The 26,335-nt window shown below is 45.3% G+C and overlaps 1 protein-coding gene across 1 annotated transcript; it reads left to right on the top strand.

Annotated features, from left to right (window-relative positions):
- The first annotated feature begins 14,111 nt into the window (after positions 1-14,111).
- On the top strand, positions 14,112-21,914 carry ACRV1 (acrosomal vesicle protein 1). The gene is given in 4 exon segments (NM_001082084.1): positions 14,112-14,202; positions 15,813-16,523; positions 17,855-17,971; positions 21,552-21,914. Coding segments are annotated over 4 exon segments (1,005 nt in total). The 5' UTR covers positions 14,112-14,150; the 3' UTR covers positions 21,677-21,914.
- Positions 21,915-26,335: the final 4,421 nt, after the last annotated feature.

Raw genomic sequence — 26,335 nt, 5'->3', positions numbered from 1 at the left:
AAGCTTTATGCTGGGTGTCTGACCCAGATTGCCTCATTTAATCCTCCAAAACCTGAGACACAGGAACTGATATTATCCCCATCTTGCAACTGAGGCCACTGAGACCCAGCAAGGGTCTCTCTGCAAGGTCATGGAGCCACAAACCAGTGAGACTGTATTCAAACTCAAATCTATGGGCTGGCATCATGGTGCAGAGAGTTAAAGCACAGCCTGAGATACTAACATCTCATATCAGAGTGCTGGTTCGAGTCCCTTCTGCCCTGTTTCCAATCCAGCTCCCTGCTAATGGGCCTGGGAAGGCAACAGAGGATGGCCCAAGTTCTTGGTTTCCTGCTGCCTATGTGGGAGACCCAGATGGAGAAAAGAAATTTGGGGAGTGAACCAACAGATGGAAGATACCTCTCTCTCTCCCCCCTCCCACCCTATCACTCTGCTTTTTGAATAAAAAGTAAATCTTTTTTAAATAAATAAATAAATAAATAAAATGCAAATCTGATGGTGCACTTCCTTTCTGACAGTGCTGGGAAAAGCCACAAGTCAGCAGATGCTGGGACCTGAAAACAGGAGAATCTGCACCAGAAACAACTGATGTCCTTTCAGTTCTTATCCTCCTCTCTGGCTGATCCAGAGCACACAGGAGCACAAACTATAAGAGATGCCTCCTGGTGACCACCTGGGCTTCAGAGACCTCCAGGAACAGATTTTGGGAGCAGAATGGACCGGTGGTTGTGGCCTGTGTAGGGATTTAGCTTTACCACGATGGCAGTCATCTTGGCCATAACCAAAATCTTGGCTACTACGTGGCTTTAGTACTCATTTCAAAACCTATTGAATAAACAAAGTCATTAAGACAGTCTACCAAGCACTTTACAGTCACTGATGCCTGGAATGTTTCTTAACTGATGCCCACTATGTTAATGTTTCTTGAGAAAGTCTAGGTACATTGCAATTGGCCAAAGGCCACCTTTGTTTAGTTTGGCATATAAACCCCTTCCTCCTGCCTCAGGTTGTAGGTATCTTCACGCTTGGCTGCTGCCCAAAAGACACAGTTCCGTCCCTAATAAGTTATATTCTATGTAACCCTGGATTCGTCTGCCTCTTTGGTCTCCTAGGTGCTTCTACCTTTGACGGCTAGTTTTCGCAAACGGTTTTCCAAAAACATAGATTGTTCCCTAGAAAGGTTAGGAAAGAATTCCTGCTGAACAAGTTGTAAGAAGCATATGAAATGGAAATTCTCCTACTATACTTGTCTTGATTTCTCTGAGTTTCAGGTAATTAGGTGATATCTACATGTGTGACTAGTTGCTTATGAAGATCAGCAGTCCTCCCCTACACTCCCCTACCACACCTAGCGCTCCCACCCACCTTACCAGTTGCTCTTGGCTTATTCTTCAGGGACTTACCTCCATGTAAAATATCACTTTCTCTGATTCAGCATTCTTAGCTATTACCTAGTGACTTCTTATGACACAGCAGGATTTACCTCCCTTACACCTTCCCCTTCCCTCCCCTCCATGCTCTCTGTAGAACTAGCTCACAATTCAACATGGATCAATGTTTATTCATCCCTTCAGATCTCTACTGAACGTCTAATATATGCTGGGCTGTGGGGATAAAGAAGTGAACACACAGATGAAACCTGCACAGATGATAAACATCTGACACAAAATATGTCTGGTAGTGACAAAGGCAATGAAGAAAAGAGAAGGAGTTTGAAAGTGTAGACATGACAGGAAGTCTTTTTTGGGACGTCCTTCTGAGAAAGGATATTTGAATCATTCACTAATTCATTCATTCATTTGAATGAAATAAATGATTGGGGGAGGAAAGCAGGCAGCTATCTGCTGCTTAAAAAAAAGTCTTCGCTCTTGATAATGATAAGGACGACTATTCAAGGGGGGACTGTCATGATAGGCATAGGAATCACAGCAGTAGAGAGATTGGGCTTTACCAATGAGAAGGACAAATGGGCTTTACAGTACAGGAGTAAGGCTGGCAGCAGTAGAGGGGATATTGCTAAGAGGAAGCACCAGAGCAAGGGAGATTCTTGCTAGCCTGACTCAACAGAATTCTTGCTAGAGGCAGGCCATGGTGATAAGATAATGAGGGTGATCAGACACCCAGGGTGGGGGATTTTTACTAAACTGATTTAGCAGGATTCTTGCTCAAAGTGGATTTCACAAAGACGGAGAGGGAACCCAAGTTCAGGCCTCCTTCAGCAGAGGGCTCTGAGGAGCCTGATGAGTTAGATCGAGGATGGAACCTTGGTCACTGAGGGAAAAGGACTCCAGGCAGAAGAAGCTGGAAATGTGAAGCTCACCCTGCCTCCCCCGTGGTGGGCGTTTGGTGCAGGGGTTAAGACACCACTTGGGAAGCCAGCATCCCCTATCGGAATATCTGGGCTCAAAGCTGGCTCAGCTCCCACCTCCTGCTTCCTGGTAATGCTCAAGAGAGGCAGAAGGCGATGGCTCCAGTGGTTTGGTTCCTGACACTACATCTGGGTGGAGTTTCTGGCTCCCAGCTTTGGTCAGACACAGCTCAGGCTCTTGCAAGCCTTTGGGGAATGAACCAGTAGATAAGCAATCTCTGGATTTGTCTCTCTGGCTTTCAAGAAAATGAAACAAACAGGTTTTTAATTGAAAAAAAAAAAAATGAAGGCATTGAAATGGGAGATTATGTTGTTCTGGCCTTGGTGGATTAGCACCCAAGACCTCCAGCCCCTTCTGGGACTGTTTCTTCCTGGGAAGCCAAGAGCTGCATTTCCCAAATGCCTTTGCAACGAGGGTTCTGGATGTTTTCAGTAATTATTTAGAACGTAGCTGTGTCCAGGTTCCTGGTGATGAGCATATTGAAGAAATTTGTGGATTTTTTTTGCTTTGTTTCATTCTTTCAGCAGGACCAGCATTCTGATATCCAGCTTTATGATGCTGAGTGAAGAGGTACAAGACAGCCATTTTTTTATGGTGCCGATATAGCAGGCATAATGTGGATTCACAGCTAAGAGACAGGCAGGCAGAAGCATCTCGATTCCTGAGGCCAACAGCTCCTATGGGAACACTCCAGGGTGACTTTCCTGATTGTGACAGAGTAGGCAGCTCCTCCAGGGGGCCAGTTCTAGGAGTAGTTCAGGGAGCCATGCCCAGAGGCCCAGCCTCCAGCAAATGGCCCTAGTCAGGTCATATATAAGCACCCAATTCCTTGTTCTAGTTACCTTTCTGCTGAAAATAGCTAACCAGACTACTTCCTGTGAACTGCAACTGAGCCCTGTGATATACTTCAATTACTCGCAAAGCAAATGAGCACACTTTTTCTTTTTCCTGCAAATAGTAATCACCTGTGTTATCATCTGCCTAACTCTGACTTGTGGCTAAGCTTTCTACACCCTCCAACAGCCCCTCAATGGAAATTTCCACATGGCCATCAGTGCCATCAGCCAATATACTATTCTGTCATTTTTCTGCAACTTCCACTTTGAGCCTTCCATTCCTTGCTCTAATCTAGGTGGGTTGTTCCCTAAGCCTGATGCGCAGTGGTTATACTGGAACCTGCCTTTATTGTCATCATAGGAATTTCTTTGTGATGCAATACAAAAAAAATCCATGTATCTTTGGTCTTTGACCCTGGCACAAAGCTCCTATAATCCTTGGAATTGATTTCCTTCTGTATGTTAATGAGATGTAGGCCTCACTAGGAGGCCTACATAGGTTCAGAATTGGGGGGCTGTCATGAAAAAAGTTAGAAAGTTACAAAGTTCAGCTCAGGGGCCTGCATTGTGGGCTGTAAGGTAGGAAGTTAAAAATTAGCCTGTGTGTGTGAGAAGGGCCTGAAGAAACCAGCATCTGCTTTGGAAGCTCCAGAAGCCCAGCATCTTGCACTTCAAAGTCCTGCTCAGACCCTGATAACCTCCCAGGTGGTCCCAGCCCTTCCTCCAAGGAAAGCTCCCAGGAGAATTCTCTCTCCTCAGAACCAAATGGGCTACCTGACCTGATAACATGGGGCAATAAAACCTTCACAGATGCCCTAAGGGAAGCCCCTCTACTCTGCCTGGTGTCAGCAAACCTGGGGAGGAATTTGCTAATTTTCACCCAACAAACCCTTTCACCAGGGCTCCCCATCCTGTGTCCTGGAGGAGGAGGGGTAGGGAGTAAAGAGACTCCCTTAAAAACCGGGAGTCCAAACAGAGACTGCTCACTCAGCTCTCTGCTCTCTGCTGAGTTGCCCACTTGGCCTGCCCAGGTGTATTCTCTCCATCCAACCATGTTACCTCGCTCTCCCCGAGTCCAATTGACTGGGCACTTTCTCCCAGTCCTTTCCATTCTGACAGATGCCCTGTCCCCAGTAAAACCTTATTACTTCACTCTCTGTCTCACGCCTGAATTCTTTCTGTGTGAAACCAAGAACCTCACAGTTTCCACAGGCTCTTCTCCAGTGACAGCACAGTAGGCTAGCAGCGCTGGCATCCCATATCACAATGTCAGCTGAAGTCCCGCCACTCTTCTTCTGATCCAGCTCCCTGCTAATATGCCTGGGGAAGCAGTGGAAGATAACCCAAGTGCTTGGGTCCCTGTCACCCACATGGAAGACCTGGATGGAGTTCCTGGTTCCTGGCTTTGACCTGGCCCAGCCCCAGCCCCAACCATTACAGCCATTTGGGGAGTGAACCAGCCTATAGATCTCTTTTCTATCTATGTCTCTCTCTCTCCTGCGATCCCTCTGTTACTCTGCCTTTCAATAAATAAATCTGAAAAGAAAAAAGAGAGAGTTCAATTCCACCAATGGTAATTTTTTTAAATATTTATTTATTTATCTGAAAGTCAGAGTTAAACAGAGAGAAGTGGAGCAGCCAGGACTTGAACCAGTGCCCATTATGGGATGCTGGCACTGCAGGTGGCAGATTTACCTGATATGCCACAGTGCCGACCCCCATAGCTGACTTTGATTAAGACAAAAGAAATCACTCAGAGAATACACTCCCGGGCTCACTTAGAACCAAAGCCAAAGCAATAAGTCAAGCGATATTCTGCATTCCAGCTAAACCATAAACTCTTTTCCAATAAAACCTACTCCATAGAGAAGAAGGGATGGGTACACCAGGTGGGCAGATGTCAAGGGAGGGACACAGGAGACATGAAGAAGGTAGCATGATACCTCCAAAAGAGCGCAATAATCCTTCAGATTAGATCCTGAACGGAAGGAAATCTATGAAGAGACAGATAATGGAATTCAAAATAGTGATTATAAGGAAACTCAATGAGATGCAAGAAGAGTACAGATAGATCAAAGAAATAAGAAAATCAATGAGTGAAATGAATGAAAATATTACTAAGGAGATAGAACTCATTAAGAAGAACCAAATAGAAATTTTGGAGAATAGATTTTCAATCAGTGAAATAAAAAATATGATTGACAACTTTAACAGAAGAATAGATCAAGTGGAAGAAAAACGTTCTGACCTCAAGGACAAGAATTTTGAAACAACCCAATCAGACAAAAATAAAGAGAAAAGAATTAAAAAGAATGAAGAAAGTCTACATGAAATATGGGACACCATTAATGACCAAATATTCGTGTTATATGTATTCCTGAAGGAGAAGAAAAGGAAAAAGCCATTGAGAACCTACTAAATAAAATAATAGTTGAAAATTTTCCAGGTCTTGAAAGAGATGGATATCCAGATACAAGATGTACAAAGAACCACAAAGTCTTCTTCAAGGCATATTGTTGTCAAATTGTCAAAATTAAAGGAAAGAATCCTAAGGACAGTAAGAGAAAAGCATCAAGTTACATATAAGGGAAAACCAACTAGGTTAACATCAACTTCTCAGCAGTAACCCTACAGTGGGTGATATAGCTAAAGTCTTAAAAGAAGAAACTGCCAACCAAGAATATTATTTACAGCAAAGCTATCCTTTAAAAGTGAAGGAGAAATGAAATATTTTCCAGATAACCAAAAACATAATTCACCACCAGCAGCATTACAAGACATTTTGAAGGGTGGTTCTGCATTGGAAGTAAACATGAAAACACATGTCACCACAAAAATCACTAATAGAACAGGTAAAATCATTATCCAATCAACAAAATGGCAAGTCTTAGTTCTTATCTATCAATACTAACCTTGAATGTAAATGGATTAAATTCACCAACCAAAAGACTTAGGTTGGCTGAGTGGATTAAAAACCACGACCCCACTATTTGCTGTCTACAAGAAACTCACATCATAAACAAAAATACACACAGATTGAAAGTGAAGAGATGGAAAAAGATATACTAAGCAAATGGAAATCAAAGGCGAGCAGGCATAGCTATACTGATATCAGATGAAACATTCTTTAAATCAAAGACTATAAAAAAAGACAAAGAAGGACATTACATTTTGACAAAAGGTTCTACTCAGCAAGAAGACAAGGCAATCATAAATATATATGGACCCAAAATAAGACCACCCTATATATATAGCAAATACTATTAAACCTAAAGAGAAGGGGCTGGCACTGTGGTGTAGCAGGTAAGGCTGCCCCCTGCAGTGCTGGAATTCCCATATGGGCACCGGTTCAGGTCCCGGCTGCTCCACTTCTGGTCCAGCTCTCTGCTATGGCCTGGGAAAGCAGTACCAGATGCCCCAAGTCCTTGGGGCCCTACACCCAGATAGAAGACCTGGAAGAAGCTCCTGGCTCTGGCTTCACATCAGCACACCTCCAGCCATTGCAGCCAATTGGGGAGTGAACCAGCAGATGGAAGACCTTTCTCTCTCTCTTTGCCTCTCCTTCTCTCTGTGTGTTAACTCTGACTTTCAAATAAATAAATAAATAAATCTCTAAAAAAAGAAATAAAAACCTAAAGGGAGAGATAGACTCCAATATGATAAAAGGTAGTAACTGTAACACCCTGCTCTCATCAATTGACAAGTTATACAGATATAAATTCAATAAAGATACATTGGAGTGAAAATATACTATTGAGCAAATGAACCTAACAGACATTTACAGGACGTTTCACCCAACAGCTACAGAATACACATTCTTCTCATCATCACATGGAACATTTTCTAGATTAGACCACATATAAGGCCACAAATCAAGTCTCAGCAAATTTTAAAAGGTTGAAATCATACCATGTATCTTCTCAGATCATAAAGGAATAAAACTAGAAATCAACAACTCTCAAAATTTAGAACAACTACTCTCTTTGGTTTACTCAAATATCAAATCCGGAACTATCTGATTTCTGCAAAGAAAGATGTGCAGATCTCTTCTCTAGGGAGGGAGGGAGGGGCAAGCAGAGCCTGCCCACTGGTATTTAGGACGTTGGGAAGAGAAGAGGACAGCAGAGATCACTGTTAGATACTCAGACTTCCATGGAATCTTGCAGTTGTCAGCATGCCACCCCATCCCCACTCCTAACCCCTGTACCTGTGCTCCCTGCACTAAACCTCTTACCAAAGAACAGATCTCCTGTCTCCCAAGGAGGTAGGGGTGGGGTTTTTACCTAGATATTTGAAATTGGGATAGCTGGAAACTGGATATCTGGATCTGAACTCAGGAGAAAGGGAAGAGCTGCAGGTCTTAATTCCTCCTATATAGACTTTTTTTTAGAAAAAATTGATTGATTGATTTGAAAGGCAGAGAGAGAAAGAGAGAGAAAGAGGAAAAGTCCTCCATTCATTGATTCACTCCCCAAATGGTTGCAATAGCCAGAGCTGGGCCGATCTGAAGCCAGGAGCCAGGAGCTTCTTCTGGGTCTCCCATGTGGGTACAGAGACCCAAGGATTTGGGTAATCTTCTACTGCTTTCCCAAGCCATAGAAGAGAGCTGGATCAGAAGTGGAGCAGCTGGGACTTGAACTGGCACCCATATGGGATACCAGCAGTGCAGGCGGCGGCTTTACCCTCTAAGCCACAGTGCCGGCCCCTCTTATATAAACTTTTAAGAAATCTTGGTTTCTTTTTTTAAAAAATATTTTATTTTATTTATTTGACAGGTAGAGTTACAGACAATGAGAGGAAGAGACAGAGAGAAAGGTCTGTATCCGTTGGTTCACTCACAAACGGCGGCGACAGCTGGAGCTCGGCCGATTTGAAGCCAGGAGCCAGGAGCTTCCTCCAGGTCTCCCACACGGGTGCAGGCGCCCAAGGCTTTCCCAGGCCATCAGCAGAGAGCTGGGTTGGAAGGGGAGAAGCTGGGACTAGAACTGGCACCCATATGGGATGCCAGCACCGCAGGAGGAGGATTAACCTCCTGTGCCACAGCACCAGCCCCGAAAACTTGGTTTCTTAAAAAAAAAAATTGTTCTTTTCAAGGCAGAGAGGCAGAGACTGAGACTCACAGGGAGAGAGTTTCTATCCACCTGTCACTTCCTAAATGTCTGATAAAGTCAGGGCTGGGCTAGAAATTCCAACCTGGTCTCCCACGTGGGTGGTAGGAACACAACTACTTAAACCATCACCTGCTAACTCCCAGGATAACATTAACAAGAGGCTGGATCAGAAGCCAAGTAGCCAGGATTCCTATTCCAGTGGCTTGTGCTACTGCATCAAATGCCTGGCCCCTCCTAAGCAATGTTTATTGCATCAACTCACACCTTATTCTGATAGTAATGGGAGATATAAGCTGACTCTTGCCACTATCTCCCTCTATAGGTAGTTAGGTTTTACATCCTGCTCTGCTAAATCAGTTCCCTCTGTTCTATCCCTTCAATGTGGTCAATGCAATTTAAGGCTAATAGATATATTCTAGTTTCATGAAAAAATAAATGTAGCTTCACAACACTAATATCTTAATGTTCACCCATTCTGCCCTTCCCTTTCCAAGGCTAAGATTATAATCATTCATTCCCAGAAATGCATCTTGTATTAGTTTCTAGTTTAAGACAATGAATATGTTGGCCTCTCATATAACAAATACCAAGCACATTCATTGAGAGGAAGAAACACAGATCCCCCTTCTAAAGGAAAGGTATGCTGAAGGCAATAGAGACAAATAGGGAGCTATTTATTCCAGTAATTTAAAAGAAGATGAGAACCTGAATCTGAGAGCTGGTAAACTGAAAAACTAGTTAGAGGTAAAACGTAAGGTGTGAAGGGCAAGAGAGGAGTGCAGGGCAGCACCCAGGATCCTGGTTCTAGTGTCTGAGATGATGACAGTAACAGTTATCAAGCTAAAGGTCCCAGGAACACAGCTGGGATGCAAATGATGAATATGATGTTACAAACATTGAGTCTGAGATATCGAGAATATCCAGATAGGAACGTCCATCTAGTAACACAATATATGACTCTAAGCTAAGGAGAGAGGGGTCTAATACCAGATTGGAATTATTGGAGAGTCTTCAATTCATAGATGGTGATTGACAAGGATAAGATTTCCCAGGGAGGGGACTTGTCGCTCCCCGTCTTCGTGGAGGAACGACACAGGACCCTGCGCTGTTCTTTTGTCTGCTCGGCCCTCCCCGGGTTTGCTGCTGGTTCTTCCCGGGTTGGCTACCATCCCTTCCACCTCCGTGGAAGGGCGGTTCCCCCTAGCCACTTTCCCCACTTCCACGGGGGAGCGGCACACCGCCAGCCGGCCGGCTCTCTCGGGGGCTGCACAGGTGTTCCTTCAGATGTTCCCCTTAGATGTTCCTGGTGCATGCCGTCTCTCTCCTCCTTTATAGTCCTTTTCCACCAATCCCAACTCTGCTACCCACACGCCGAGTACGCTGCTCTCCTCCAATCAGGAGCAGGTCCTACAGTTTATTGGTTGAACTGGAGGCAGCTGCGTAGAAGCTGTTTCTCCCTTCTCAGCGCCATATTGTGGGAGAGCAGATGCATAGAATAAGTCTTAATTCCAGTAACTTAGTCTAGTCCGGGTTGCTCCCCACAGGGGCTGGCACTGTAGCGTAGTGGGGAAAGCTACCGCCTGCAGTGCCAGCATCTCATATGGGTGCTGGTTTGAGTCCTGGCTGCTCCACTTCTGATCGAGCTCTCTGCTATGGCCTGGGAAAGCGGAAGATGGCCCAAGTCCTTGGACCCCTATACCTGTGTGGGAGACCTGGCGGAAACTCCTGGCTCCTGACTTCGGATCGGCGCATCTCCGGCCTGTGTCTGTCTCTCTCTCTCTCTTTCTCTCTCTGCCTCTCCTTCTCTCTCTGTGTAACTCTTTCAAATAAACAAATAAATCTTTAATTGAAAAAAAAAAAAGAGATTTCCTAGGGAGTGTGTGAAGGGTTAAGAGTTCTCATCAGGAAGATGAGAAGGAGAAGTACATTGTGGGGCCGGTGCTGTGGCGCAGTGGGTTGAAGCCCTCACCTGAAGTTCTGGCATCCCATATGGGCTCCAGTTCGGGTCCGGGCTGTTCCTCTTCCGATCCAGCTCTCTGCTATGGCCTGGGATAGCAATGGAAGATGGCCCAAGTCTTTGAGCTCCTGCACTCACGTGGGAGACCCGGAGGAAGCTCCTGGCTCCTGGCTTCAGATTGGCACAGCTCTGGCTGTTGCAGCCATCTGAGGGAGTGAACCAGCAAATGGAAGACCTCTCTCTCTCTCCTTTCTCTGCCTCTGCCCCTCTGTAACTCTGCTTTTTAAATAAATAAATAAATCCTTTAAAAATAATAAAGTAAACTGAAGGAGGCATGACATGTCTCATCTCCCACGTGTTTATTACTATCCCCCGGACTCATTGACTGGCTCATCCTTCCTTTGGCCCTCAGTAGTGGTCTTAGCACGTGAGTCTAAATGACCTTTCAACTCCGCTCTCTAGAGTTAGTTGTCTCTATTTCTGTGCAACAACTATAAATTCCCATGACAGGACTCCATTAGACTCAGTTCATCTTTTTGAACCAGGCCACAAAAATCACAAGGGCTGAGCTGACTGATTCTTTGGTTCATTTAGGGGCATTAGAAGCTGGAATATGGAAGAGATTAGTAGAGGAAGGAGGTAGGGGCTGGAATGCCTCTGGATGCCTTAGCTCAGAACACTTCAAGTCCCAGTGAATACTCTGGAACTACTGTCTTCTTATACACAGTGGACTCAGGGGCTGATCTGGGTGTGAAGTGCTAGACTGCTGGGCACAGGGAGAAAGTTTCCAAGCCAGAACCCAGGGAAAGCCAGACCAGGTGGGACTGCAACCCAGTCTTCTAAAGCCAACCTCAGTCTGGAGAAAACCCAGAGATGAGGTAGGGAAGTCCTAAAATTCTGATAATTGTACCACTAGGCTTTAAACAGCTGGTAGGTTGTATAGATAGCAGTTCTCCTTTCCTGCTTCAACCCAAGAAAGTCTGATCCAATGTGATCCCGTAGCTGTTTCTCCAAATTTAGTCCCCATGGAAAAAAGCATGTGCTTTCATGATTCTGTCTATAATAGAAAGCCCAGCCAGACGCTGCAAAATCCTAGTTGTTTTCTTTAAAGGTTGGGAGTCCTCTTTTAATGTTTATTTACTTATTTTTTATTCAGCGAGCAGAGAGAGAGAGATCAATCTAGCATCTGCTGGTTCACTCCCCAAATCCTTGCAATATCCAGGGCTGGGCCAGGAGCCAGGTGCCCAATACTCAACCCACATTGGTGGCATAAACTCAACTACTTGAGCTCCAACTACCTGGTGACAGGGGCCCAACTACTGGCTCCCTCCCAAGGGATGCATCAGCAGGAAACTGGAATAGGAAGCAGACCAGGGTCTCAAACCCAAGTGGCATCCTAACTGCTGTACCAAGTAGCCCACCCCCCACCCAACACACACTGCCTGAAATCCTAGTTTCATCCTCCAACTCAGTCAAGTAGGGAAGGACCCTGGTGATCCTGCTTGCTTCAGCTGACCCAGAGCCTTAAGCATGGCCACACTAGGGACTCCTTACAGAGTCTTCTTCACGAGGCAGAAAGAGACCCAGAAAAGGCAATTCATTCATTCAGGGAAAATCTATTAAGAACTCATATGGGTGCCAGCGTGTGGCACAGCAGGTTAAAGCCCCAGCCTGCAGTGTAGGCATCCCATATGGGCACTGGATAAAGCCCCACCTGCTTTACTTCCAATCCAGCTCTCTGCCATGGCTTTGGAAAGCAGCAGAGGATGCCCCAAGTCCTTGGGCCTCTGCACCCCTGTGGGAGACCTGGAAGAAGCTCCTGGCTCCTGGCTTCAGATCAGCTCAGCTCCAGTCATGCAGCCATTTGGGGAGTGAACCAGTGGATGGAAGAACTCTCTAACTCTCTCTCTCTCTCTCTCTGTCTACTTTTCTCTCTGTAAAATTTGCCTTTCAAATTAATAAAATAAATCTTTTTTAAAAAAAAGTATACTACAAAGCTATGTTGGTAAAACCAGCATGGTACTTGTATTAAAAAAAAGAAACAAAAAGAACCTATTATGGGGCCTGGCACTGAGGCGTAATAGGCTAAGCCTCTGCCTGTGGCACCAGCATCCCATATGGGCGGCAGTTCATGTCTGAGCTGTTTTACTTCCGATCCAGCTCTCTGCTTATAATCTGGGAAAGCAGTAGAAGATGGCCCAAGTCCTTGGGCCCCTGCACCTGCATAAGAGACCCAAAAGAAGCTCCTGGTTCCTGGCTTCAGATCGGCCCAGCTCCGGCCACGGTGGCCACCTGAGGAGTGAACCAGTGGATGGAAGACCTTTCTCTCTCTCTCCCTTTCTCTGTCTGTAACTCTACCTCTCAAATAAAAATAAAAATCTTAAAAAAAAAAAAAAAACGGGGCTGGCACTGTGGCGCAGTGGGTTAATGCCCTGGCCTGAAGTGCCAGCATCCCCTTTGGGCGCTGGTTCAAGACCCAGCTGCTCCACAATAGTAGAAGATGGCCCAAGTCCTTGGGCTCCTGCACCCATGTGGGAGACCCAGAAGAAGCTCCTGGCTTTGGATCGGTACAGCTCTGGCTGTTGTGGCCAAATTGGGGAGTGAACCGGTGGATGGAAGACCTGACTCTCTCTCTCTGCATCTCCTCTCTCTGTGTACTCTGGCTTTCAAATATAAATAAATCTTAAAAAAAAAAAAAAACTATTATGTAACAATCAGTGTTGCTGGGCATTGAGGCTACAATGGTGATCAAGATAAATAGAGTCCCACCATTCAAGAAGTTTGGAGTCCAGTGGGGGAAACTAACATTAAGCAAATAATTATAACAGGGAAGATAGACATAGTCTAGATGCACCATCAGTGGTACATGTAACAAGGTGGGTTAAGGGAGCGAGTCAGGGAAGATGCAGGAGACGGGAGCTGAGGATCTCTGCCAACCAACGCTCCAAGAGTTCTGGACTTCCAACAGGTGGATGCCTCTCGGCAGCCATCTTCTCACTTTGCTCCGTGATGAAATGACTGCTCAAGACACTACCCCTGTTCATCCCTTTACTTTGCCTGCATCTGTGTAAACTCTCTGCACTTACCTATTTGAGTTTGTCAACTGTTTCCTGCCAAAACCATGATCGATCTAACCCCATAGGAAGACACTATTCACAGAAGTTGGCAGAGTTAAGGAAACAAAATAAAAGGAAATCAGAATATGCAGGTTTCAGCAACAGTAACAAATGGTTATTAACCCCAGGACAGAGAGGCAAGGATGAAAAACACATTACCAGAGCCTAGTTAAAAGCTGAAGCCTTGGAAGGGAGGACAAACAACAGGAGCTTTGCCATGTAAAGACCCAGCCTCTCCCTTTCTCCCTCTCCTGCCCTCTGTCACTTCCCCTCCAGTCTTCCGTTGGCCAAACCCAACCTGAAGGCAGATCCAACCAGCACTCAGGTGATCAAGTCAACAGAGGGAACCTTCTGGACTACAGATCAGGGCCAAGAAAAACTGATTTAGAGAGCCAAACAGAAAATAACCAGCTAATCATACCTAGTTAAAGGGCCAAGGATACTTTTTAAAAAGACATCTTAAACTTTATTACAAAGTACACAAATTATTTTGGTAATACGCTTTTGGTTTTAAGATGGGGCAGATTAACCCAATACACTTTCTTACACATAGAAAATACCCATTAGTCTTCACTAGTGGAATTGGCATTGGTTATTATGGGTTGGCCTGGCTGAAAAGATTACATGAGGACCTTAGCATTGTGAGGAAACATGGGTTGTCTCTGAGGTTCTAGAATTCTGCTCACAGTTGTAGAATTCTGCTCAGTTTCTTCATAGCTCTTGGGTGCCCTACACTAGGGTCCCTCTCTCCCTAAATCCAGATGAACAAGTTTATCTTACTTATGGGTCTTTATCTGCTTGGATCCGCCAGAGGTGAGTCCTCTACTACCTAGGCTCTGGGTGATATGTAAGGGACTTTAAGGTGTTTCAGTCCTTGAAGAAGGAAGACAGAGCTCTTAGCTACTCACACCAAGCTGACTCAGAATCAAGAGTAACTGAACAAGCCCAACTCGGAAAGGTTCCAAACCAGCTGATTTCTCCTAGTTAGAGTTTTATGGTCGGAGGGGACCACTGGCCTGGCACAGCTCTGGTTCTACCCCTCTAGCCATGCCACATTCATATCTGATGCTCTGTGAGACAGGAGGATAGGCCTATGGGTTCAGGAGAAGTACAGTGAAGATTTATCCCTCCATCTATGTGTAAGAGATCCTGCGCAGGTAATGCGCCAAGGAAAGATGAGAGATGAGGGTGTGATGTGTCCAGAAAGCTATCTCAGAACACAGCAGGGCTTAGGTCAGAGACTTTATAAGCCTTGGCATGGCTGTGTTCCACCCACCCAGTTGTCTGCATCTCCTCTCTCAGAATTTCTTAACCGTACGGGCTGTGTTCCCTCCTGAATCCTGCAGGAGACAGAGAAGGCATGAGCTCTGAACTATTGGTGAAATCTCAGAGACTTAGCTGCTTGCTTTGTTAGACTGAAAAGTTGGCTCAGAAACATACACAGCCACCAGATGGCAGTATGTGTCAGTCACATGGTAAAGCAGTGAACTTAAGAACCAGTAAGAAATTCACATGCTTTTTCAAACCTCCTTTGTATATCAGAAACAACTCCTTGTTAAAACTTTAGTTAACTGCTGAATAACCAGTCAAGCAGATATTTATGTAACAAGCTTTTAGTTTTGCAATTCCTAGTGTAAAATGAGGGGAGAGAAAACAAAACTAATTTGGTCCTATTTGGTCCTTAGATAATAATGTACAAGGTACTCCACAATTTATTTTCTAGAACACTTGAAAACTCCATGAAGTTGGTGTTAGTAGTATGTCACGAGGAATCTCAACTCAAAGACGTTAACCCAATAATTTTTTGATCTTAATAATTTATAGCAACTCTGCTTTCCCCAACCTGTATGGACTGTGGGCTGAATATGAGAAAGAACTCGACCTTATCAAATAAAATAATCCCTTCTGATAATTCTTGTGGGCTCATTAGGTATTTGTCATCTTCTATAGTTTATTCTGTACAAAGTTTAAAATCTTCCACCCTCAATTTAGACTAAAATTACTCAGCCATTGGAAACTAACTGCTTTCTGCTCACTCTTCTTGCCTTTCACTCATTGAGGACCTGGAGGGAGGGTTGTGGGAGAATGAAGTGACATGAGCGACAGTGCATGGACTTTCTGGTGCTAGCAGGGAGGCAAGTTCATTTTCCTTCGGGCACTTTTGGTTCAAGACTGAGTGATCCAACTGTGCAGTTAATATTACGTATCTTCAAACTCTTCCTCCAATCCCAGAGGTGGTCTCTGTCCCCCATGGTCTCTTGGAGCACTTAGTTGACTTCCCCTGGCATCTGTACTATCTTCGGGTACCTGATCTAGACCCACAGGAAACCTAGGTGTGCTGAACTAGCCTCTCTCTAAAGAAAAATAGTCTTTAATTCTCTCCCTCATCTCTGCCATCTCTTTTCTTTCCTTCTCCATCCCAGGAGCATCAGGTCAGCCTGATGAGCCTCCTGGCTCTATGGACCATCAGTCTTCGATTCATCAACTTTCAGGTGAATACTTCCCACTTGGAAACCCTTCTGATGCCGAGGCTTTATATGAGACATCAGGCGAGAACGCGTTAATTGAGCATGGTTCCAGTGAGCATGGCACAAGTGAGCACACTTCTGGTGACCAGCCTTCAGGAGACCAGCCCTCAGGTGAAAAATCTGCAGCAGAAAAGCCTTCGGGTGAACACACTTCAACTGAACAGCCTTCAGGTGAACACGGTTCGGGTGAACAGGCCGTCACTTCAGGTGAACACACTTCAGGTGAACCGTCCGCTGCTCCAGGTGAACATGGTTCGGGTGAACAGTCCGCGGCTTCAGGTGAACGTGGTTCGGGTGAACAGGCCGTCACTTCAGGTGAACACGCCTCAGATGAACAGGCTGCTGCTTCAGGTGAACACGGTTCGGGTGAACAAGCCGCCACTTCAGCTGAACATGGTTCGGGTGAACAGGCCGTCACTTCAGGTGAACATGGTTCGGGTGAACAGGCCGCCACTTCAGGTGAACACGGTTCAGGTGAACAGGCCGTCGTCACTTCAGGTGAACACGGTTCGGGTGAACAGGCTGCTGCTTCGGGTGAACAGGCTTCAGCTGAAAAGCCCACGATGGAACAGCCTTCAAGTGCACCAAGTGCAAGCACATCCTCAGGTGAGCCACAGTTGGGCCAGAGCCAGTCCTTGTCTTCAGGTGGCAAGTGCGGACAGTCAGAAAAAACAATTTTAGGTCAATGGCACAGGAGAAAGAGCTGGTAATACTTCCCAAGCAGTTCTCCCACAGGTGTCTGCACGCTGATGCCAGGAGGCATGCTCCAGGTTTTAGGTGGTGTTGCAGGCTAAACAGTTTGGAGGAAGGCCTCTCTCTAAGAAAACTAGCTCAAAGCCAAAATGCCAGTAGTGCCTCCAACTCCACTTCCCACAAGAAATTAGGAATACATATGCCCATGACCCCCCTGGAAGGGGCTCAGGGACGGGCAGAGTTCTGAAGACTAACCTTTGTTAGCTTTCATCTAAACCTGCCTGCCTCAGACTGTGTGAAGACGCTATCTGTAGACCCCACAGAGTTCTAGCACTGCAGCTGGTGGTTCTTTCTTTATCTTTTCTTTTTTGAACACATGAAGCATGCAGATGGTTTTGCCTGTTACATCCAGAAATAAGTTCCCAGGACAATTGCAGTCTTCTGGCTCTTACTTAAAAAATGGTATTCGAGAAAGGAAAACAAGACCCAAGTTTGATGCCTCAGTTATTACTAGACATAAATGCTTCATCTTTCACCTGGTTACACAGCACTTTTATTATAATTTTTCAGATGACAGAACTGAGGCTAAAGTCATATTCCAAATGTCACGTGCATAGGAAGTGGTAGATCTTGGATATAAACCTAGCTCTTTCTAAAGCCCATATTCTTTCTACTTCTCTATGTTCCCTGAGCTAGATTAGCAGTTGAGATAGTAAATGAGGCAATATAGAAGCATTTTACAGAGAATAGCTCCAGTAACCTTCAATAGGTCAATTTGAGTATGGAGAGTATTGCACACTTGTTACAGGGTTTGCAGAGCTAGAACATTCAAACATAGCTTACTAATTAGTCAAATTTGACTCTTTAAAGTGTTTGTGCCTTGTGGGTAGGAGTATGAAAGGGAGCCAGTCACACAATACATTGTTCCTATTAAGTGTCGGACATGACAGAATCATAGATGTCTAGGAAGCCATTGGGGTATGGATTAGAGTAAGTCAGTATTAGACAAATTCGAGATTCATCAGCAATGACAGCCATAGGTAGACAAAGCAGTGAGAATAAGGAGTTTCCCTGACACCAAAAAAGAATATGCACTAAGAGACACAGGGTCTCAGGTCCCCAACAAGGATCAAGAAATGAATGTCTTGGATCCAGGCTATCTGCTATTCTTCATGCCTCCCCAGATGTGTGACTCACACCTGGCCCATACAGAAATGTCATCAGGCATATCTTAAATTTTTCAGGTGCAGTAAATTGCCACACGTGTGCTTTCATGAATGATCAAGGAAAATGTCTTCGTGGAGAGGGAGTCTGCACCATTGAGAATTCCCAGCAGTGTATGCTAAAGAAGATCTTTGAAGGTATGTGGGGACTTCATGAGGCAATTTTTTGTCAAAGAATACATCAAGCAACTTAAGAACTGCTAGGGGGCAGCAGCATGGCAGGGCCTAAGGAGGGATCAAGGGACTTGGAGAATCACTCTTATCTTTCAGAGATTAAAAGCAGAATCCTATCAGCACAGCTCCAGCCCTTGCAGCCATCTGGGGAGTGAACCAGTGGATGGAAGACCTCTCTCTCTGTCTCTACCTCTCTCTGTAACTCTTTCAAATAAAGTAAATCTTAAAAAAAAAAAAAAAGAGTAGACTCTTAGGTACTTATGGAAAAGTAGAGGCCCTTCCCAGCAGGTCTAAGATTTTCTGAAAGGAGGCTAGGAGACTGGCTCTCTCTTCTCCTTAATGAAACATGTGACTTGCCTTTTGAGGCACTGAGACCTTGACTGTAAGCTCAGGACTGTTTCTTTTTTTTTTTTTTTTTTTTTTTTGACAGGCAGAGTGGACAGTGAGAGAGAGAGACAGAGAGAAAGGTCTTCCTTTGCCGTTGGTTCACCCTCCAATGGCCGCCGCGGCCGGCGTGCTGCGGCCAGCGCACCGCGCTGATCCGATGGCAGGAGCCAGGAGCCAGGTGCTTATTCAGGACTGTTTCTATCTTGTTCTTCATGCCTATATGTTCCTAGCACCTAGCACAATGTCCATGAATTTAGTAAATATTGGATGAATAAATATTGAATGACATTGAATAAAGTAATAAACAATGGTAACAAATCTATACTCACAGGTGGTCAGACTTGTCTGTGTATATTCCTATACTTCTCTACCCTTACACTCCTCATTTCTACCATAAGACATCTTGGGTGGTGGTGGTGGTGGGGGGTGTTTGGAGTAGTGGTTAAGACACTGCTTGGCAGCAGAAGATGGCCTAAGTTCTTGGGCCCCTACCTCCCATATGGGAGACCAGGATGGGGTTTCTGGCTCCAGCTTTCAGACTGACCTACCCCCAGGTGTTGTAGCCAGATGAAGATCTGTGTGTGTGTGTGTGTGTGTGTGTGTGTGTCTCCCTCTCTCTCTCTAACTCTGCCTTTCAAAGAAATAAATCTTTAGGGTAGCCACTATGCCACAGCATAAGCTGTCAACTGCAATGCCAATCTCCCACTTTGACTCCAGCACTACACTTCAAATCCAGCTTCCTGCTAATGTACCTGGGAAAGCAGTGGAAGATGGCTCAAATACTTGAGCCCCTGCCACCCATGTGGAAGACCCAGATGGAGTTCCAGGCTCCTGGCTTCTTGGCTGGCCCAGCCCCCACCGGTATAGCCATTTGGGGAATGAATTAACAGATGGAAGATCTGTGTGTGTATGTGTGTTCCTCTCTCTCTGTTACTTTCAAATAAGTAATAATAATAAAAAAAAGATACTTCTTGGGATGCACACATCTGATACTAGAGTGCCTGGGTTAGAACCCCAGCTCCACTCTAATTCCAGCTTCCTGCTAATGCACACCCTGGGAGCCAGCAGATGATGATGGCACAAGTACCTGGGTCCCTGCCACCTGAATGGCAGACCTGGATTGGGTTCCAGGCTCTTGGCTTCAGCCTAATCCAGCTCTGGCTATCCAGGCATTTGGAGAATGCGCCAGAAGATAGAAGATCTCTCTCTCTCTCTCTCTCTCTCTCTCTCTCTTTCTTTCTCTCTGCCTTTCAAATAAATATTTCAAAACTTAAAAATAAGAAAGTAAGAGATGTCAGTTACTTTCATCCCATGAACCACACTGCCTGACCCTCCTTGTAGTTGATGGTCTCTTGTTTGAAATGCAATCTTCCAGTCTGCAAACAGCAACATTGGCCTTCTCCTCCCCTCAGACTCCAGGTTGCTGATTGTAGATCTTGGGATTTAACCTCCACAATATGTGTGAGCCAATCCCTATAGCCTTTCTCTCTCCCTCTCTGCATTTATATGTTGGCATAATAACACATATAACATGTATATTTATAGTCACTCTAAGAGAGCAGTAAAACTTATAGTGTGTTGACTGTGTAAGCCAGTCACATAGCCATTTACTGTCATCAAGGATTATGCATTGTAAAAAAATGTAATCATGCTCACATTTCTACATGTGTGCCTTCACTCATCCACCATCATCTAATAAATACAAATGTCACATACCATGAATTCTTACAGAAGGATTAATCAAACACAGACTGTGTAAATAGATTATGGTCTAAAATAAGATAGGTGAAATAATATCACAGAGGATAAAATGGTGTCATAAGAAAGCACACATAAAGCTCTGGGAGTTTAGGGGAAGGCAAGATGTGAGGTGCAGGAAGGTCTGTGGAGGAAGTGGTATTTGGACAAGGTTTTGAGGGAACTCAGCATTGTGATGCAGTGGGTTAAGCTGCTGCTTGCCATGCCAGCATTCCATACTGGAACGGCAGTTCAGGTCCCAGGTATTCTGCTTCTGATCCAGCTTCCTGCTGATATGCCTGGGAAGCCAGCAGAAAATGGCCCAAGTACATGGACCTCTGCCACCTATGTGGAGACCCAGAGCTCCTGGCTCCTGGCTTTAGCCTGGTCAAGCCTTGGTGGTTGCAGCCATTTGGGGAGTGAACCAGCTGATGGAAGACACCTCTCTCTCTCTCTCTCTCTCTCTCTCTCTCTCCCCCCCCCTCAGCCCCCTCCCTCCTCCTCCCTCCCTTCCACCCTTCTTCCCCATCTCTCTGTTGTTCCGCCTTTCGAATGAACAAATAATCTTTTAAAACAGAAAGAAAGGCTTTGGGGGATATTTACAGATTGGTAAGTGGCTGCACCCTGCGCAGCTTTTTAAAAATCCTAATGCTCTGGCTGCATCAAAACAATCAGGATCTCTGGGAATGGAATTCAGGCATCAACTGACAGAGGTTTCGAGAAGGTGGTACACACAATATACAAGGAAAACAAGGCAGTTTGAAGAGGAAGCCAATGAGTTTCATTTTGGAAACAGTTTAGATGTCCTTAGCACCATGGAGATGACATTCAGTTAGTTGGAAATGGGAGAATTGAACTTGAGAGGACAGAGTAAATATCCCCAGAGGAGTAGACAGAATACTGGGAAAGATCATGACAGAGACAGAGTCAAGAAAAGAAAGAGGGTGCAGTCAACAGCACCATGTGCGTGGCCAAGAAGAGTCCCGAGAAAGGGCACAGAATTCGATGGGTGGACCTAAAGTGACCTTTGAGAGGCAACTTTCAGCACAGTGGGGTGTCGATTCAGAGTACTGCGGGCCAATGTGTGAATGGGAAGGAAGTTAAGGTGAGGGTAGCCAGCTCTGGAGAGGTAAGGGGGGAGAGTAGGACAGTAGCATAGTCCAAGAGTATTTTTGAGTTTGAAGGAACTTGAACATGTTTATAAATGAAAATGGAGACCGTGGAGAAGAAGACATTAAAGAAAGGAATGGGAAACCCATGGGAGAAAGGTCCTAGAGGAGGCAGACAGAGGGGAAGTGGAGGAAGAATACCTAAGTGGAGGTCTTGGCCATCCCTGCGTGGAGACATGGGGACTATGGATAAAGGCTACAGTTGCAGGAGGAAGCCTTCTGCTCACACAGTCTGTCTCTTCTTCTTTCAGGTGGAAAACTCCAATTCATGGTTCAAGGGTGTGAGAACTTGTGCCCATCTATGAACCTCTTCTCCCACGGAACCAGGATGCAAATTGTATGCTGCCGGAATCAATCTTTCTGCAACAAGGTCTAGAAGCCTATGCCCTTGTTGCTTGCTCTGACTCAGGCAGCACAAGGCCTTCATCGCCCTAGTCAGCTCATTTATATTTTGTTTCTTCCTCAGTCAACAGATAATCACATCTCTCTCTGCCTGAGCATCAGACAGGATGGTTCCAAATACCTTTCCTTTCCCATTCTTCTCTGTCCTGTCTTCCCTGCTCCCCCTCTCACAATACTGGATTTACTTTTTAAATAAATTCTACATGATTAAGGAACCACAGGCTCCAGAAAGACTTATTCGCATCAGTTCAACAGCAGGGTCAGCCTGAGCTTCCTTCCACCCCACACACTAAAATGGGTGCATTTTGTTACCATTCTACAGTTGTGAGAGTGAAGTGGTCACCTAGGACAGCAACAGCAACAAAAGAGGAGTGCACGGTATGTATTATCTTTTACAATGCTTACACAACGTCGTAAGTATTTTTCTCTGACACCTCCTTCCCCTTGTCTTACAGTATTTCCCCTCCCACTTATTATGATATGCAAACCTCAACCCTTCCTTGGCTCATGAGTTTTTACTCGTTAATAGTCTACAACATAATGATAATAAAATTATTTCACTTTACTTATTTGCTACATAAATACCCAGCAGTTCCTGGAGATTAAGTCTCTTTCATGTATGTTACCGGATCATCTGCGCAGCATAGAGGAATATTAAGTGGAAATAATAAACGGTCTCTCACCTTAAGGCGTTTTCACATATGATGATCCCATTGGATCTTCAGAAAAGAGCTCTGATGGGTAGCTAGAAAAGACAACATTATCCTTATTTTATAAATAAGGAAATGTGACACAAAGATATTTATTTTTTCATACTCCATGTTCCAAGTTTACCAAGTTTACAGAGCTAGTGACAGCCAGAACCAGATTTCAAAACCCAATCTATAGAATCTCAATCTGATCTCTTCTCACATAGCCAGAAACTAATCCTATCCTCCTGCCCAGGCCCAGCTCCTTTCAGGCAGGGCTCCTAATACCTCTGTTGAAAGGTTCCTGAGCTCAGCCTGATGGTCTTAGATGTTTAGCTGTTTAGCCTAGGAATTAAGATACCCATATCTTATTTCAAAGTGCCTGGGTTCAGTGCCTGCCTCCTGATTCTAATGCAGATTCTGTGGTGCAGCACTAGTGGCTGAAGTATTTGGGGCCCTGTCACACTGGTGGGAGACCTGCATTGAGTTCCTGGTTCCTAGCTTCAGCCTGGCCCACGCCCAGTCATTGTGGGCCATTGAGAAGTGAACCAGTGGATGAGAACTCTTCATCTCTGTCTCTCAAATTATTTTAAAAAATTAATGACTATTTGAAAGTTCTTTCAAAAGAATTAAGAAGAAGCCGGTGCCGCTGCTCACTAGGCTAATCCTCCACCTTTCGGCGCCGGCACACTGGGTTCTAGTCCCGGTCGGGGCGCCGGATTCTGTCCCGGTTGCCCCTCTTCCAGGCCAGCTCTCTGCTGTGGCCAGGGAGTGCAGTGGAGGATGGCCCAGGTGCTTGGGCCCTGCACCCCATGGGAGACCAGGAAAAGCACCTGGCTCCTGCCTTCGGATCAGCACAGTGCGCTGGCCACAGCGTGGCGGCCATTGGAGGGTGAACCAACGGCAAAAGGAAGACCTTTCTCTCTGTCTCTCTCTCTCACTATCCACTCTTCCTGTCAAAAAAAAAAAAAAAAAAAAAAAGGATTAAGAAGTCACCCCTAATAACAGCAGGTGAGATGTGTACGTTTGTGCCTCACAACCCACACATCGCAGAGTGACAAAAAGCCAGTCTAATTGATTGCAAGAACACAGCTTGGAACTGGCAGAGCAGCTGCGAAGAACAGAACCATAAAGGGAATAAACCCAAATTTGTTGGGATTTCACTGACTCCTGGAGGCTTGACAACAATAGCAGCTAGAAAAACTGAGCAGAGATTTTAGCTGAGTCTACAGAGGAGACAGTTTGTGTTCATGTCCTCCAAGCTAACTATCCACTAGAATGAAAATCTACACACTTTAGAGGAACATACAAAGTCCAGAATCTCCACAGCTAACCATTCACTATGTCTACTATGTAATAAAAAAGTATTAGACCTAGAAAAAGCAGGGAATGACCCACAGCAAAAAAAAAAAAAAAAAAAAATCAATATACCCTGGCCCCCAAAAGAACCAGATACAGGGCTTAGTGAATAAAGGCAAAAAGCATCTACTGAAGATGTGTTCAAGAACCTAAAGCAAAACAGTGTTACATGAATTAACAGGCGATTTTAACACAGAAACTAAAGCTATGAAAAACAGCAAATGGAAATTTTAGATCTGAGCAGTACAATAACTGGAAATCAATCACTAGGTAGTTTAACAGCAAACTGCAGACCTCTTAAGTCAGCAGAAGCTGGCATTGTGGTGTAGTGGGTTAAACCACAGCACCTGCGGTGCTGGCATCCCATATTGGCTTTGGTTCGAGTCCTGGCTGCTCCACTTCTGATCCAGCTCCCTGCTAATGAGCCTGGGAAAGCAGTAGAAGATGGCCCAAGTGCTTGGGCCCCTGCACCCACATGGGAGACCCGGAAGAAGCTCCTGGCTCCTGGTTTCAGATGGACCCAGCTCCAGCGTTGTGGCCACTTGGTGAATGAATCAGCAGATGGAAGATCTCTGTCTCTCCCCCTCTCTTTGTGACTCTGCCTTTCAAATAAATAAATTTAAAGAAACCTCAGCAAATTTGAAGATAGATCAATAGCAAATATCCAATCTGATGAACCAAGGAAAAAAAGGAAAATGAAAAAGTCTCAATGATTTGTGGTACAATATCAAAAAACATACAATTGGAGCTCCAGAAAAAGAGAGGGAAAACAAGACAGAGAAGACACTAAAAAACAATAGCTAAAATTTTCCCAAATTAGGTGAAAAAACTTTTCTTTCTTTAGAAAGTTCATGGAAAATTTGTATTATGAAAAACTATGTATGAATTTCAAGAATTTTGTGCCAAAATAAACATTTTGTTTCTTATGAATTTTTTAAAGATTATTTATTTATTTGAAAGTCAGAGTTATACAGAGAGGCAGACAGAGAGGGAGAGAAAGAGGTCTTCCATCTGCTGGTTCACTCTCCAACTGGCCACAACACTCGGAGCTGCACCGATCTGAAGCCAGGAGCCAGGAGCTTCTTCCAGGTCTCCCACATGGGTGCAGGGGCCCAAGCACTCGGGCCATCTTCTACTTCTTTCCCAGGCCATAGCAGAGAGCTGAATGGGAGGTGGAGCAGCTGGGACTTGAACCAGTGCCCAAATAGGATGCCAGCACTGCAGGCAGCAGCTTTACTCGCTACATCACAGCGCCAGACCCTCTTATTAATTTTTAAGTCCCCTCATAGGCCTAAAAAGTTCTGTGAACCCAAGGCAGGATAAATATAAAGAAAAATAACTAGCCGGCGCCGCAGCTCACTAGGCTAATTCTCCGCCTTACGGCGCCGGCACACAGGGTTCTAGTCCCAGTCGGGGCGCCGGATTCTGTCCCGGTTGCCCCTCTTCCAGTCCAGCTCTCTGCTGTGGCCCGGGAGTGCAGTGGAGGATGGCCCAGGTGCTTGGGCCCTGCACCCCATGGGAGACCAGGATAAGTACCTGGCTCCTGCCATCGGATCAGCACGGTGCGCTGGCCTCAGCGGCCATTGGAGGGTGAACCAACGGCAAAGGAAGACCTTTCTCTCTGTCTCTCTCTCACTGTCCACTCTGCCTGTCAAAAAATAAAAAAAAGGAAAAAAAAAAGAAAAATAACTAGTACATAATAGGCAAATTACTGAAACTCAAACAGAAAATTTCAAAATTGATCTAAAGAAAAATATACGTTTAACACATAGGAGGTCACTGATACAAAAATTGGCTGATTTCTCATCAGAAACTATGAAAAACAAGGGGCCACCATTGTGGCTTAGCAGGTAAAGCCACTGCCTGCAGTGCCAACATCCCATGTGGGCACCAATTCAAGTCCTGGCTGCTCCACTTCCAATCCAGCTCCTTGCTAACCCACCTAGGAAAGCAGCAGCAGGTGGCCCAAGTCCTTGCGCCCCTGTACCCATGTGGGAGGCCTGGAGAAAGCTCCTGGCTCCTGGCTTTGAATCAGCCCAGCTCCAGCTGTAATGGCCACTTGGGAGTGAACCAGCAGATGGAAGATCTTTTCTCTGTCTCTCCTTCTCCCTTTCCCTCTCCCTTTCTCTGTAACTCTACCTTTCAAATAAATAAATGTTAGGGAAAAAAGTGAAAAACAGAAAACAAGAGAATGACACCCTTAAAGCAAGGAAAGGGGAAAAAACACCTATCAGCTGGAATATTATCTCCAAGATAATTACGCTTCAAAACTGAAGGCAAAGGCCGGTGCCACGGCTCACTAGGCTAATCCTCTGCCTGTGGCACCGGCACCCCGGGTACTAGTCCCAGTTGCTCCTCTTCCAGTCCAGCTCTCTGCTGTGGCCCAAGAAGGCAGTGGAGGATGGCCCAAGTGCTTGGGCCCTGCACTCGCATGGGAGACCAGGAGAAGCACCTGGCTCCAGGCTTCAGATCGGCGCTGTGTGCCGGCCGTGGCGGCCATTTGGGGGTGAACCAACAGAAAGGAAGACCTTTCTCTCTAATTCTGCCTGTCAAAAAACAAAAACAAAAACAAACTGAAGGCAACA

The sequence above is a fragment of the Oryctolagus cuniculus genome, chromosome 1 (assembly GCF_051225735.1).
Source record: "Oryctolagus cuniculus isolate XC-2025 breed Fujian yellow rabbit chromosome 1, ASM5122573v1, whole genome shotgun sequence".
Lineage (NCBI taxonomy): Eukaryota > Metazoa > Chordata > Mammalia > Lagomorpha > Leporidae > Oryctolagus > Oryctolagus cuniculus.
This window is presented reverse-complemented; position numbering and strand designations above follow the sequence as displayed.